Here is a 15,774-nt window from a genome sequence, read left to right as displayed (position 1 = left end):
GTTAGTATGCATATTTTTCAGTATGTTTGGGGTATTTTTAATCGTAATTAAATGTCGGTTTAATGTTGGTTCGGGTTGGTACGAAGCCATGGTTAAAAATCAAGTTGTTAGTCCGAATCGTCTCGTTTTTTGTTCTATTGTTAAAATTTTGTCAAAGATAAGATTTATTGCATGTGTCACATATTAGAAGTAAGTCGCAGCAAGCCTGGGAACGATCCAACTCATCCGGTAAAAATAAGGTTATAATTATATTACGTGCATAAAAATATAAAATGTTTATATTTTAGATATATGCTATATGTCTTGTGGCCACCTTATGTTTATGGGTTTGGAAGTCGGTAGGCGCAACCGAGGACCTCTCCGCCCGGTGACCTACGACCGGTTTATGATTATGTATGGGTACGGACGTCCAGTCCAAGGGCTGTGATTGATCTCTACCGCCCAGTATACTGTAGTTTAGTCTGATCAGGCGCTTACGCTATGTTATGGGCCACTTGCTTAGAAACATTATCTCTACCAGAAAATTATGATATGTTATGACAGAGCTCTATTGAGCAAAGCTTTTACGTATGAATTTTCAGATATGCACGTAGTTATAATTATTCATGATACGATTTTCACCGTACGCTCTACGATATTTTATTTTTATGATGCATGCGATTTTATGTTATATTTACTTGTTATTCACGATATATACATGTTGAGTCTTTAGACTCACTAGACTTGATTGTTGTAGGTATTGACAAGGTCGAGACCGCGGGCGGAGACCAGTGAGCGATCTTGGGACAGCAGTAGTAAACCCGAGGGCCTCATGATTTAGTTTTACTTTTTATTATTCAAACTCACTTTTAATACGTTGGATTATTTAAAATTGATGTTTACGTTGGTTTATTTTTAAATTGTTGGTTGAAAACATTATTCGCTTCCGCTATTATTTTAAAGTTAAAAATTATTTACATGTTTATTTTAATTAAATGAGACAAGATAATTATTTATTTAGAAAACTTTAATAATTTCGCAAAATTATGAATACGAAATACGGGCCTTTACAACCGTATTCTTCTAAAAAAACAATACAACCTATAAATAGATGGAAGAGCCGGACATCAAACCCAGGATTCCAACTAAAAATATAAACAATACAATGCTTTATAAAAGAAAATAGTAACATGGTTACAAAATTCAAAAGGTCTATAGTGATATTCCACCAACTTTATTAAAGATGAATATCTTAATCATCTTTAATATTTTCTTTTAATGAATTTATATAATTTTCAAAAATATGACTAATATGGGAAGGAATATCTTCCTTTGGGTCTTGAGCATTTTGCATCTGCATTAGATGGATAAATTGGTTTTCACTTGATTCGGATACCATAGATTTATCTGATTTGGAGTCAGAACATGCAATGTTCTTATAAAGATCTTTCTTCAGTTTTTCAATGTAGACTTCAATCATCTTTTATTTAGAATAAATATCAGAATATTTCGGAGTAAGAAGCTTGAAAGGACTCATTGAATCCTACTCTTTTTCTTGTTGTTTATTAAAATCTTTCTGATATAAAGAAATTTTTTCTTCCATATGTTGAAGAATTTCAGAGCCATAGAGCTTTCATGTATCAGGGTCTTCTCTTAATAATTTGTCCCAAAATTTTGTGAACTAACCCTCCATAAGCAAGGAAATTCTGGTTGTAACCTCCACATCCATGGAATTCCGAATTCCATAAAGAACAGACATAAAATCTTACCATCGATTCAATATTGTTCTGAAAATGATTTTTTAATACTTGAGGAAATTTTTAACCAAGGCAAATGAGCGACAGTTTAGTTGTATCATCGCTACATTTAGCGACGACATTAGTTACACCGTCGCTAAAATAGCCACAGTGTTTAACTAAATTGTCGCTACGTTTAAATCGACGACAGTTTACAAAACCGTTGCTAGTTTTGAATCGGCGACGGTTTTCAAAAACCTGTCGCTATTTTAAATCGGCGACGGAATATTCTAAAACCGTTGCCGATTTAAATTTAGCGACGGTTTATAATTCGTCGCTAAATTAAATTTTTTGACGGTTTTAGTAAACCCGTCGCTAATAGCGACCGTTTTTTGTTTAAACTGTCGCTATTTTTAACAACGGCTCTCTAATACCGTTGTAATTTCTCCGAAAAAATACGCTAATCCGCAACAGTTCACGAAAACCGTTGTCTTTTCCCTAAAAAAACGCTAATCTACAACGGTTCACGAAAACTGTTGTCGTTTCTCCAAAAAAACACGCTAATAGACAACGGTTCACAAAAACCGTTGTCGTTTCCCAAAAAAAAAAACGCTAATCCACAACGGTTCACGAAAACCGTTGTCGTTTCCAAAAAAAACGCTAATCCACAACGGTTCACGAAAACCGTTGTCCTTTCCCAAAAAAAAAACGTTAATCCGCAACGGTTCACGAAAACCGTTGTCGTTTCTCCGAAAAAACACGCTAATCCACAACAGTTCACAAAAACCGTTGTCTTTTGTCCTCAAAAACACGCTTATAGACAACAGTTTTATAAACCGTTGTCTTTGACCCTAAAAACACGCTAAAAGACAACGGTTTTTAAAAAACCGTTGTCTTTTTGCGTGTTTTTGAGGGTCGATGACAACGGTTTTTACAAAACCGTTGTCGTGTGCTGCTTTTTAACAACGGTCATTAAAACCGTTGTTAAAAAGCAAAAAACAACGGTTTTTTAAAAAAACCGTTGTCTTTTGAGTGTGGTTGAATGCATATTTTGTTGTAGTGCCTAAAAGACTAGCACCCTTCAGCCTTCCCTTCCAGCCCTTGCACAGCCCGTCTTGGGCCATGACTAGCTCTCTTAGGTCCCTTGAACACAACCCAATAGCAACTAAGAGCCATGTCCTCCTAGGAAGCAAACATATTTTCGTTTAGCTTTGTAACCCTACTGTCCAGCCCCTTTAACATGCCTCTATGGACCCTTAAACATGTGGAAAAGCATCCCTTCAAGTTTCTTTACCATGACAGCCCCTTTGTGCATTATTAGGAGGAATTTTAAAAGATGAAAACACTAGTTTTGTGCATGTATAGCCATAAAAACGAAAATATATAAATGTATCATGTTTTTCATGCAATCATGTATCAAGCACATAATGTGTTGTGAAAGATGGGAAAAGGATATTAAGGCATGCCTTTGCGTATATTACGCATAAAAAACGGCTTCCAATGCGAGGACTTTTATGTGGAGGAGACCATATGCTGAATTTTCTTCAAAACTGTGGCTTTCTTCTCAAATTTCACGTGTGGTGTGCGTGCCTTGGCTGCTAGGAGAGTTCTAGTGAAATTTAGGGTGAGAGGCGTGAGTCCTGTATGGTTTTGGGGAGGGTTCCTTGGTTATTTTAATTAAAACACATAGTGCAAGTTTAAGCTCATTAACATGGCATAATAGGCCAAATAGTTGATATTTAAAATATATTTTTTAGAAAATTTTGTGAAAATATTATCCGAGTTATCAAAAAGTCCATATTTTTATCGAAAATCGAATACCGGTATAAAATACGACTCGACGTGTAAAAACATCCCAAAAGTTGTCATTTTCGAAAATACCATTTATAATATACCATACATTAAAAAAATTTAAAATAATTATTTAATAAAAATATTTTTCCCTCATATGGCCCACTGTCTCCGTTCCTCGATCGCATCTCGAATAACTTTTAAAACACAGTTTATGCATTCTAGTTGAAAATCATATTTTAAACATGTAAACATGCCTACCATATTTACTAGATACAATTAAAACAATTTAATTAAATTACATAAGAAATTTGACAATCTTGCATGCACGTGGTTCACGTGGACCTTCAAATTTTCGGGACGTTACATCTCGCCTTAATAAAAAATTTCAAATTTTTTTTTCTGATGTGGAAGATCAGTCTAGGCTGCAACCACGTAGTATACTCAGAATTTTAAGAAATTTTAAACCAAGGCTCTGATACTACTTGTTGGTCCCATGTACGATCAACTTGAGATAATAAATATGAAAATAAAAAATAAATTGGACACCGAGATTTACGTGGAAAACCCCTAAAAATTATTAGTGTAAAAATCACGGGAAAAATGAAAATAATTTCACTATAATATTTTATGGTGTACAACTCACACACTGTGTTTCCAAAGAGAACACCCACTCTCTTAATACAAGAGAACAAAACATCTGACAAATATTATAGAACTAAGCACTCAAACATTATAAGATGAGAGAAAATTCGAAGAATGGATGCTTTCAGAATGAGAGGGGGAGCTCAATTTATACAGCCTCTTGTCCGTGTGAAGATGCGTATAAAACATGTCGTCTGAAAATTCCGTCAAATTTGTCAACTTCAACATTAAATGATGTCTGCTCATTTAATGTAGTTTGCCAACATTATTTGACTAGATATTTTGCCGACACCCGCCGCCACCATATCTTCCAACGTGGACATGATCGAGCTGCTGAACACTCCCAGCATCTTTCTATAATGTGAACGATAGATTTTTTTTTCTATTGGTGGGTTACATCAGAGAGAAGGTGATGGAAGAGATGTAGGAGAAGAGGTGCTTTGGATTTATATGAAGAAGTTGATGGTACACTCGTCATTTGATAATATATTTTTTTATTATTTCTCTTTAATTTTTTTTTGGGGAAATTGTGTCCCGGGGACGTTATTTATGTTCACGGTGTTTGGGAACTGTCGTGTGGCCCTACTTGTTTCGGCTTTTTTATGACACGTCACGCACTAAAGCTGAGGAATTTAGATATCATTGATAACAAAAACTTGTGCGAGACGATCTACAGATCTCTTATTTGGGTCATCCATGAAAAAATATTATTTTTTATGCTAAGAGTATTACTTTTTATTGTAAATATGAGTATGTTTTACCTCTCTCACAGATTATGATCCGTGAGACGGTCTCACATGAGACTCACTCATAATTGATTCATTCGAGGGTAATTTAGGCTAAAACTCTCATTTAATTTTTTGGTTAGAAATATTTATTAAAAGTTTTTTAGTTTTATTTTTGTTTTATAAGTCATCCCTATGTCAAGTTTTCATATTAAGAGCTCCCCAAAAAAATTCTAGCTCTTCATCAATTAAATTATTCATTAAGACTTTGATCTGAAAGCACCGAGGCCACCTAATTAAAAGCTGTGCTAATCTGACTTAAACATATCAGGCAAAATCACACAACCAGTTACACAGTCAATTGTCAAACTTACTCTTGTTTTGGATCGGAGCCCCAAATTTTGCTATTCTTGTTGTTTTTTCCTCTCCAGAGTCTCCTAAACTTCTTGTATCGTGCTATGTGCCACTTCACATCAATTTCCACCCCAAGAGGAACAACAAACCTTTGCCTGCCATAAAATTGTATGTTGTATTGTGGGTTCCCTTCTCTTAAAGTATTAGTTCCCCAAGTGAAAATAATGATTCCTTGGCCCATGGACCATGGTTTCTCGAGGTTTTTTGAATGGTTTCTATATGATGCAACTCCTTGGTGATAAGAAGAGTTCCTTGGCCCTCGGCCATGATTCCTCCAATCATTAATCTGGTTCCTCGTCACATGGCTATTGGTTCCCTGGTAACCATGATTCCCACTTTTATTTATATGTACACAAACTGAGCCAACATACCTCTACTAGGTTCCTTTTTCACCTCATACATCATGTCTTTAGACACCCAACATTTCCTTATAATTTGTTTAGGACTCTTGGACCTATCCATTAACAGGATACAAATTTATGGTGTTAAAATTAAAATATTTTATTGGGGAAAACCGGTCCTTATCAACTACCATTGTATCTTTTTTTCTCAGGTAACTTCTAAACGCCTGTGTTATCCTATCTTAGATGATTTATCCTATCTTAAATGATATTCTTAAATTTATATCATGAATTTGTAGCATGGTTAAAAGAGTTATGGTACTTACAATATTCATCGATTTTGGAATTTGGTTATCGGCGAGAAAACTTCTTTTGCACGAGAAATAAAAAATCTCCTCTGTTTTGGCCACATCAAATGTGAACTTCTTGTGATTTTGGCTCTCAGATAACAAGGAACTCACTTTGACCTTATCACTGGCCTTGCACTTCAACAATGGACATATAAATGACCCTATTTTCCCTACTTCAGCCATCTCTACATCCTACGTATCTTGAAAATAGTAGCCAATTGTAGACTTCCTCCTGTATGATTCTTCTTTCAATAGTTCCTCATACTATGATATCTTTGTTGCCATTTCATAGAAGTAACGGAACTTGGTTCCTTTGAATTTATTCCTTAACTCAAATTCCTATCCCCTTTGGACCATCTTTGCAAACTCGGATTCTGGGAGGAACACTATGCATATACTTTTAATCCTTTTGAACCTCTCAATGAACAAGCCAACAGTTTCCCATACTTTTCTGTCAACCTGGACAATTCACCAATGCATACCTTGGGTTCATTCCTGAAGAACTGAGTGTGGAACTACCTCTCCATTTCCTGCCATGTGAAAATGGAGTTCCTTGGTAATTGGGCATACCACGTGAAAGTTGCTTGCTACAACTTTGATTGTTGTACAATAAGAGCAAGTTGTTCGCAAGTAGTATAACTTCATAAGTTCGAATATCGTATCCACAAAGAAGATAAAGAAAGTACAAATATATTAAAATTATATTACTATTATGTTATTATTATTATTATTTTGGCTTCCATAATCTTGATAGGTCTTCAGTAATGACATACATATAGTCATCTCGTGTAGCTAAATGAGACTGGATCTTGATCTTTCAATAATTGAATTCCTCTTTGGTGAACATGGTAATCTTGTTAAACGATGTCATTGATATATATAGGTTCAGAGTTTGAGAAAATCCTCTTTGATACACTTTTTTGGATCGGTGGAGGTGTTTAAAGGAAAGTTGAATAAAAAACTAACAAAATCTTCTATTTAAATCTTAATAGTTTAATCTCAACTGAAAAAAATCAACCTACGTAAACCACAGTGCATGAAAAATTGTTACTTAATTGTTTTATTTAATTGATTTTAAATGCTTACTTGATGCTTATTAAATGATTAATTGGAGGGTTTTACCCGAATATTCGATAATAGGCAGGGGAAAGGAGATCGAGAATGATCAAGACATGAATATTTATTTTTCATTAAATGTTTGCAAGGCTTCCTAATATGATTAAAAATGATGTAATTTTTCTAAAAATGCTAGAGTTCGAATTATTTTACGAGTCGAGCTCGTTTTTTACCGGAAAGTCGGTTTTGGGCAAACAAAGAGTTTTTAAAATATCAAAAATATTATTTTTGGGAAACTAATTTTATAAAATAATTGTTTGAATTAAATAAGAGTTATTGAGTCCAATTTAACTATATTGAGTAGGCCCAATTGCTCATATACTTGGAGGCCCAAAACCAAAGCTCATTAACATGCAAAATTAAATCTATAAATAAGTCACCTAGGTATTTTGGGAGCCACAATTCAGCCGAAATACACACATCAGCACACACATTATTTTCGAGAATATCAATAGGAGAAAAGCTAGGGTTCTTCGTCCTCCAGTTTTCCATCTTCGCACACTCGCCAACGATTGAATATTCGAGCGTTTTAAACATAGACGCACATTTTATAAACCCTTTTACGAATCATTCAAATCATAATATGCATGTTTCAATTGTTTTGCATGAAAAATATTTACGTTCGATGGTTTAACGTTGTTTCAAATATTTTCAAAAGTTTTCAACGTTTTTACGTATATGTGATCATGATATGATTTCCAACAAGTACGTTGCCAACGTAGGATGACATATGATTAGAACATGAATAATTCAAGGGAAGATACTTGCTGGAATCACGCTTGATCAAGGGAAGAACACCTAGGGTTTCCTAGCAATTTATGTGGGAAGGTGGCTCGGCTAGTAGCTTGGCTCGGTGCATGGCTGTGCATGGCTCGGCTAGGAGGCTGGGTTGGACATGGTCAAGGGTAGGGAAGATTCCTATGGGAGCTAGGGATCGAGTCTTTGGCTGGGGAAGAGTCCACGCGATGAGGGACTCATCCCCATGCTCGTGCTTAGGAATCTGCATCCAAGGGGGATCGCGGATAGGGTTGGGTGGCTCATGGTTGGTCCAATAGGGTCTAGGGAGGATGGTCAGGGTCAGCTCAGGGGGCTGTTCAGGGTGCCTCGACCTGGGCTCGAGCAAAACGTGGAAGAGCAACCCATGCGACTTGTTTGTGTACAGCTGGCTTGCAGTGTGATTCAAGGGCTTGGGCTGGGCTTGGTTGGGTCTGGCCATGGTCCAGGGTCGGTGAGGGTCATAGGTGATCGATGGTTAAGTAGCTATAGGAGTCCTAGTTTGATCAAGAGTCCTAGTGAAGAAGCAACCTGTGCGCAGCTCTTGTATCTTATGTGCATGGCTCCTGCGGCTTGTATGGGCTGGTTCTATGGGTCAAGGATGGTCAGTAGGGTACCTAGGTGGGTTGTCTAGGGTCTGGCTTGAGGTGGCTCGACAATGGCTCGACAAATTAGGAGATGGCTCGGTGAGTTCTTGCTTGGGTCAAAATCTCGAAATTAATAAGAAAAACTCGAACCATGGGTCCACGGGGATGGTTCATGGCTCACAAGGGTAGTTTAAGTAATTAAAAAGTTTATGTTTAAAGTTTGGGAAGAAAATATTCAAGTTTGAATTTATTCGAGATTTAAACACATCACGAATTATTAAGTAAAGGATTAAATGAAGAGCCTCGAAATAAGCTGAATAAAATTGTGAAAATTATATTTAAGAATAAATAATTATGGGGATAAGCACATGTCATTAAAAGTATGAAAAAGTTAAAATCGAGAATTTTTATGTCTAGAAGAAAAACGATCATTTTACACTTGGGAATTACGTAAAATCTTGGCAGCGTCCCGAAGGATCATAATACATGTTAAATGATATTTTGTGATGTTTAAAATGAAAATATGATATTTTATGATTTATGATAAAGTTGTGCAATTTTTACTGTTAAAATGATATTTTTGTAAAATTACGATATTTTATACTTTTAAAAAGAAAAGGAAAAAATATTTTTGAGGGATGTGAATTGACTGTGACAAATGATATATGATATGTGGGGGATCCGTTTTAAGAAGGAATGGAGAACTTACAATTTTGTGGAGATGTCTTGAGGGAAAAGACCCTAGAGAGAGCCTATTTACGAGAGAAAGCCTCAGAGGGAGCCCGACGATCGTATTTTCATGACGGAGCCTAGTTTTCGCTCCCTTGGGTCATGTAGAGCTGAAGACTGATCAGTCGATCGGAGGATAAAAGATAATCACTTTCAAAGATCAAACTTCACCCAAAATGATAAGGATTAAAAGCTTTACGATTAAAATGATTTTAAGATATATGATTTATGCTTAAATTAGTTTAAATGGTTTATTATGCTTAAAAGCTATTTTAAATAAAAATATGATTTCTAAATGCATGTGAATATATATGTATTATTTTTTACTTATGTTTAGAACGTGCTGAGTCATTAGACTCACTAGGTTTGTATGATGCATGATTTGATGATTTAAGGAGGCGCTGACGCTCGAGTAGATCGAATGCTGCAGTACACTCTCGAGGGACATTTATTTTCTGTACTAGCTTGTTAAATGAAAGATTTAAAAGATTTGTTGTTAATGATTTTAATAAAAAAATTATGCTTTATTTTATTGTTAGTTGATTTTTTTAAATGTCGATGTATGATTTTTGATTAGGACGATTTAGATAATTATTGTATGCACTTGAGGTTCAAATGTTAAATTATTATGATTTAGAGATATGTTAAGTTATTTTATTTAATAATTTTCGAGTTTATGATTTTTAAAAAAGTAGTGGACATTATAGTAACAAAATTTTCTATTTAAATCTTAATAATTTTAATCTCAACCGATATTTGCAATTGAAATCATATCTAAACCTTCAAATTTTCGGTAGAAAACTTAAATAATAGCGTTGAATGATTCGAGTAGAATTTCGTGAAACAAAATGACAATCATTATACTTATATCAATAGAGCGACAAAGTAAAGTGTAACAAAAGATCATAAAAGATTTGTTTATGGAAGTTTGAAGACTGAATTCTTCTACGACTCTCCTTCTTCTGTATCCAAAAGATTTTCATTAAAAGATTTTGATTTACAACTTTTGTAAACATCCATAATACTTATATAATTCCTACTGAAACTCTTAGCAATAACTTCTAAAGGAACTCTACAAGATTTTTGAGCAGAAAGACTCTTTCTGTCAGTTACAAAACTCAAACCGATATAAGATGTAAAATTGAACAATTTTGAGTCTTAGTTCAGCACAAATGATTCTGAAAACATTGATTTATCGTTATGCATGTGCTTGAATATTCAGCAAAGCTTTGGATCTCTGAAAGAATAATAGATTGCAAAATGATCGAGAGTCTAGAATAATGGTTAAATCTTGAAATACCTTTTATAGATGATATATAACGTTCAGATTTGAACGACTATAATTCAATCTTACCAAAACTCTTGTAGAAATGATACTGGATATCACGTATCATTCATCGCATTCAAAAAATAGTTTTATAATAATTTTTATGTTATGATTATTTACTTTAAAAAGTTAAAATACAGGTAAAGATAAGAAGTATTTCATTAAGATATGGTAGGATAAGATACGAAATTTATTAAAATGAGTTTAATGAAATTTTTGTTAAACAAAAAATAAAATGTTTTGTAATTTAAAAAGTGATAAGTTTGGTGACACCAAGTTAGTTATTTTAGGTGTCTTCGTCCTCACATTTTCGCCTACCCTTGACGAGATTGCCAGCTTGGCTGGCTATGACTATCCTGGCTATGACTAGGGGTGATCACGGTTTGATTTAATGAATAAATTATAAGTAGGTCTTTTATGAGATGGTCTCACAAATCTTTATCTGTGAGACAGATCAATCCTACCGATATTCACAATAAAAAGTAATACTCTTAACATAAAAAGTAATACTTTTTCATGGATAACCCAAATAAGAGATCTGTCTAACAAAATACGACCTTTTTTTTTTATCCTAACCCTAACCAACGAGTCACACACTAAGCATAGTAATTATATCAAAAGGTCCAGGTCTTGTCACCAAAAACCTTCCCCGATTGGATGGAATGAGATAGTTCCCATTCTTGAGTGAGCTACCCCTATTCTTCGTTTCCATTGAAATGAATAGGGTGGGTGAGAAAGATAGGTTCGGAAATTATCGGATTAACAGTGACCGTGAGACCATCTCACATAAGTTTTTGTCATAATTATATAATAGTCTAATACAAATATAAATACAACGATACAATTTGTTAAAAACCGCGTACGATGAATCATAGACAAGTAAAAAAATACCACTTCAAATCCTTAAAAACAGTAAATGGATTTTTGGGATTTTCTTTTAATATATATATATATATATATATATATATATATATATATTGGATTTTTGGGATTTTCTTTTAAATATATATATAATTAAATTAGGTATAAATTCAAGAAAAAGAAACGGTTAGAAGAAAGGAAAATTTTTATTTGGAGAGAATATTTAAAGCGAAATTTGATCTCCCAATCAATTAATGCTAACAAGTGGGAAAATCATTTCTTGCTCAGAAATTCCAGTTCCAATTGTTCCTTTAAGGTATTTTTCCGAATATTGATTTTTTTTTCTTTGCTTTTTATTCACTATCTAAAATGCTGAAGAAAGATCCCTTTGGAATACCTGATTGTTTTACCTGTCAAAAAATTGACGGAATATTTCGGTCTTTCTGTTGTTTTAGTGGCAATCTTGAATGTAAAATTGGCGTGTTCTTCGAATTTCAGGGTTTCTTTTGAATTATAAAGAACGTAAAAAATTGTTCGATGTTTGTGCTTCTGTTTGAAAATTAGTATATTTTAAAAATTTTAAGATCGTCAACTTAAAAAATGAAATAGTTTGCTTGATAGTAGATTGTTTCGATGCTTTCACCCTAGTGGAATTGTTGATTTTGTTGTTCTGGTTATAAAATTTGATGGGTGTTTTCGATTTTAAATTTATGCACCGATTTGGATTGTTCAATATCTTCAAAACTTCTTCATTTTATTAGTAAGTGTAGTAGTTGATTGTTGTTATGTCCAACCCAGATTGAATATTTTGTTTTTTTTTTTTTTTAAGTTTTAGCCGCATGAATGTTCTTTTTATGATTGCATCTTGTCATTTTAAATAGGTGAAACTTAGCCGTATGGTTTATGAGTTTTTATTGAATATTTGTAAATTTTTTCTTAAGACCATCAGTTGACTATGTTGTTGATTTGATGCTGACAATTTAAAGGATTTGTCTTCTATGAAATTCTTGATTTTTTTCGAACTTTTTGGCCGGAAAGTATTGATGGGCATTTTAGAAATGTTTGATCTATGTATATTTGAAGCATTTTCTTGACTGATTATGAGACATACTACTTGATCTGACACAACCCTCAATACAAAATCTAAGTATCAATTTTCGTTACCACAATTTCATGAAAATGTACCTAGGAACAATACAAACTGAGTTCTAGTTCGAATTTCTCTGTTTTATGCGTTTATTTCTTGTTTTATTCTTTTGTTATTAATTTGCATTGCTTAGTAGTATGAGATCTTTCAGGTAATAGCTTATGCCCAATGTGATTTGAAGTGATTTGTGTGACTTTTTTACTTGCAAGATGAATTGAGATTATCATGTGCTTTATAAGCATGCTTAGCTAAAGCTTGATTCGAGCCAAAATTTGTAAAGCTTGTTTAAAATATCTGTTATCTGAGTAGCAAGGTTTTATATTTGTATTATTATATGTCAAGTACTATAGTCGATAATTTTCTTTTAGAAATGCCAGCAGTGACATTTCCTCCAAAACAAAACGCGAGCAGTACTGAGATGAGGTTACACAGGCAATCTTTCTTGATATATGGCAAAAATATCAGGTTTCATCCAAATGCATTTTTGCATTATGGTTAATGAAATTTATCTGATGCCGTTCCTTGATATGTCGATAATATTAAGTATTTATGCGAGCTTGAGCTTGAAAATGTTTAGAAGGTCGGCTCAAGATTGACTTCTTTAGAGGCTTACATCTTACTTTTGTGGCAGGCATTTGGTGAATTCTGGTTAGCTCGCTAATCATACAAGTCCTTGATAGCAATGGAAGGTGGCATTTTTAGGGAACGATTAAAAGCTTTAGCACAAATCATGCAAGCACTTAAAATTGTTAAAGAAGACAATGTTCCTAGTGAAATCGAAGAGGTAATCGAGGCTAAACTTGTACACTTTTTCCTCTTTTAACCATTTAAATATTTTTTATCATAATGTCTCAGGGTATTTACTTAGGCTCGCTTGGAGCTGCCAATGATAAGATCACTTTGAAAAGCTTGAACATCACGCATGTATTGACAGTTGCTAGCTCTTTATCCCCGGCTCATCCTAATGATTTTATATACAAAACTATTCCAGGTTTGGAATTCTGACATTATTTTCCACTTAGATTTCATAGCCTTGGTTTTGCACTTTACAATTTTTTTAATGAATCTGTATATTTATGCAATTGAATATCCTACGGTAGGCTCTTTGATGGAATAACGGGGCATTGCCGGTCTTTCTTTATTTGTTTGATAATATAAAAATGATTTGGCTAAAGAGATTCTTTGATATTTTTCTGTGCAATGTAACAGTACTTGATAAAGAAGATGTACTTATATCACAGTACTTTGATGAGTGTTTCGCATTTATAGAAGAAGCAAGAATCACAGGTGGTGGGGTGTTGGTTCACTGCTTTGCTGGAAGATCACGAAGGTGTGTTTTTTTGTTTTACATTTTTTCTTTTCCACAAATGATAATTTTGTTAATATTTGAAGTGGTATGTTAGGGATGATGCAAGATGATAAATTAGTCTTATTTTTCGCTTAAATACACCTGACTTATATTTTAAGCGAGTTGACAACTTACTGATACTAGAAGTTGAATTTTTGAAAGAGTTTTATTTTGTAAATTCGACAACACTCAAAAATACCCTAAGCCTTTCATAATTTGCTTCCCTCTTGGAAACGTTATGGTCATGAAAACATATCTGAAGTGGTACGGGATCCAGCAAAGTATGATTCAATCTCATCGTTTCCTGTCTAGCCCTTTGTCCAAAATTCTCAGGGTCAGTGCTGGATCTAAGATGGATTTAATCCCATCTTTCCCTGTCTAGCCCTCCGTCCAAAATTTTTAGGGTTGGGGTCAACCCATATTCATTTGTCATCCATGCCATTTCTTTTTTATAATTTTTTTGGCTTCTTTGCAGCGTGACGGTTGTTGTAGCTTATCTGATGTTTAAAAATGGCATGCCCTTATTGGAAGCACTCGAGCATGTGAAGATATTACGACCAGTGGCATCGCCTAACTTAGGCTTTATGTCACAGCTCCATGGGTTTGAGCGATCTCTTCAAGGTAATTTTTATGTTTAAAAAAGTAAAACCTGCTATTTTTTCAAAAAATACAAAAGAAAACGATAGTGTATGCATGAACAATAACTAGTTTAAACTTGTAACATGTGACAGTGTTAAAGTTTCATTAGTCAATACCAGCTAGTTTTACATTATGATGATCATAATTCCGGTTTTGCTTCAAATAAATTCTTGAAATGCAGGAGCCAACACTGACTGATAGGGTGCTTCAAGTTTAGACGCTTATACGTTACCTCTGGTTTCGACTTCGTTAGGCACGAAGATACTTGTTCTAGTTTCTTCTTGATTTGACTGTGTATATTGATATAGTTGGTAAGAAATATTTCATGTGTAACACATATCATTAGATACGTCAAAACATATACGGGTCCTTCGTGACATGCTTGTGGCATTCATGCATACATCCAATCAATTCAAATTCATGGGAACTTTTCTAATTGATTGAATGCTCAATTTCTCACCGTGATCAAGATGGAGTGATGTGCTTACAGCATTTTGTATTTGTGTATGTCTAGCTGGAAATGTAACAGGAACAACTATCGCATGTTCAAATGAGCTGAGATATATATTGCTGGTATTTTATGCCCGAGCTAGGTTCGAAGTTGGGAAATATTATTACACAAAACTCCTATGAGAATGTCTCATATAACAATTTACTAGACTGGACCTATGAAAACATTATTTTTATACAAAAACATTATTTTTTACGACGATATAGATCGAGTTGACTCATCTCATGAATAAAAATACGTGATATCATATCATAAGATACATAATCATATTATTATTATTATTACATAGGGGTGAGGTGTATCGCTGTCATCTAAGATCAATCTCATGTCTTTATCTAATTGAGAGAGGATTAGATCACTGCAACGATCAGTAAGGTGGTGAGATGAAACCATTTTTATGCCAAGTTATAGCTTGTTATATTATCATATATCACTTCTATTTTTATTTTTATTGAATTCTGGATTTTTTACGGCAAGATTTTGGGGCAAATTCAAGAATGAGAGTTGGAGTTGTCTAATTCTGAAACTGACATTTTTTCAAATTAAACCGAATTTCCAAATTAATCGAATCGGATTTCCAAAATAATTAGGGTAAATTCTTGATTTAGTCCCAAACCTTAAGTGTGTTTCCCGGTTTAGTCCCAAATCAATTTTTCGACCCAATTTAGTCCCAAATCTTCACATTAATTTACTTCATCGGTCTTTCCGTCAATTTGGAGTTGAAAGCAACGGAAAGAAGATATGCTTTTGCCTG

The 15,774-nt window shown here is 33.9% G+C and overlaps 1 protein-coding gene across 3 annotated transcripts; it reads left to right on the top strand.

Annotated features, from left to right (window-relative positions):
- The first annotated feature begins 11,552 nt into the window (after positions 1-11,552).
- LOC140832980 (dual specificity protein phosphatase 1) lies at positions 11,553-15,097 on the top strand. Of its 3 annotated transcripts, none has more exons than XM_073197321.1 (6): positions 11,553-11,691; positions 13,154-13,306; positions 13,378-13,513; positions 13,792-13,852; positions 14,346-14,491; positions 14,691-15,097. In XM_073197321.1, exons 2-6 carry the CDS (start codon positions 13,205-13,207, stop codon positions 14,705-14,707), a joined length of 462 nt encoding a protein of 153 aa, XP_073053422.1. In that variant the 5' UTR covers positions 11,553-11,691; positions 13,154-13,204; the 3' UTR covers positions 14,708-15,097. The 3 variants fall into 3 exon arrangements, with proteins under 3 accessions (XP_073053422.1, XP_073053420.1, XP_073053421.1); XM_073197319.1 differs by having other exon boundaries at positions 13,732-13,852; XM_073197320.1 differs by lacking the exon at positions 11,553-11,691 and adding an exon at positions 12,964-12,987 and having other exon boundaries at positions 13,732-13,852.
- The last annotated feature ends 677 nt before the right edge of the window (positions 15,098-15,774 follow it).

This window comes from Primulina eburnea, chromosome 5 (assembly GCF_022965805.1).
Source record: "Primulina eburnea isolate SZY01 chromosome 5, ASM2296580v1, whole genome shotgun sequence".
In the NCBI taxonomy this organism is placed as follows: Eukaryota; Viridiplantae; Streptophyta; class Magnoliopsida; order Lamiales; family Gesneriaceae; genus Primulina; species Primulina eburnea.
Note: the sequence above shows the minus strand (reverse complement) of the source record. Positions and strands in the feature narration are given on the sequence as shown.

Coding starts and splice junctions, on each gene's coding strand:
- LOC140832980 (XM_073197319.1), top strand. CDS start 13,205: ATGGAAGGTGGCATTTTTAGGGAACGATTAAAAGCTTTAGCACAAATC. Junction 13,307..13,377: donor TTCCTAGTGAAATCGAAGAG/GTAATCGAGGCT, acceptor ATAATGTCTCAG/GGTATTTACTTAGGCTCGCT. Junction 13,853..14,345: donor TTTGCTGGAAGATCACGAAG/GTGTGTTTTTTT, acceptor GCTTCTTTGCAG/CGTGACGGTTGTTGTAGCTT.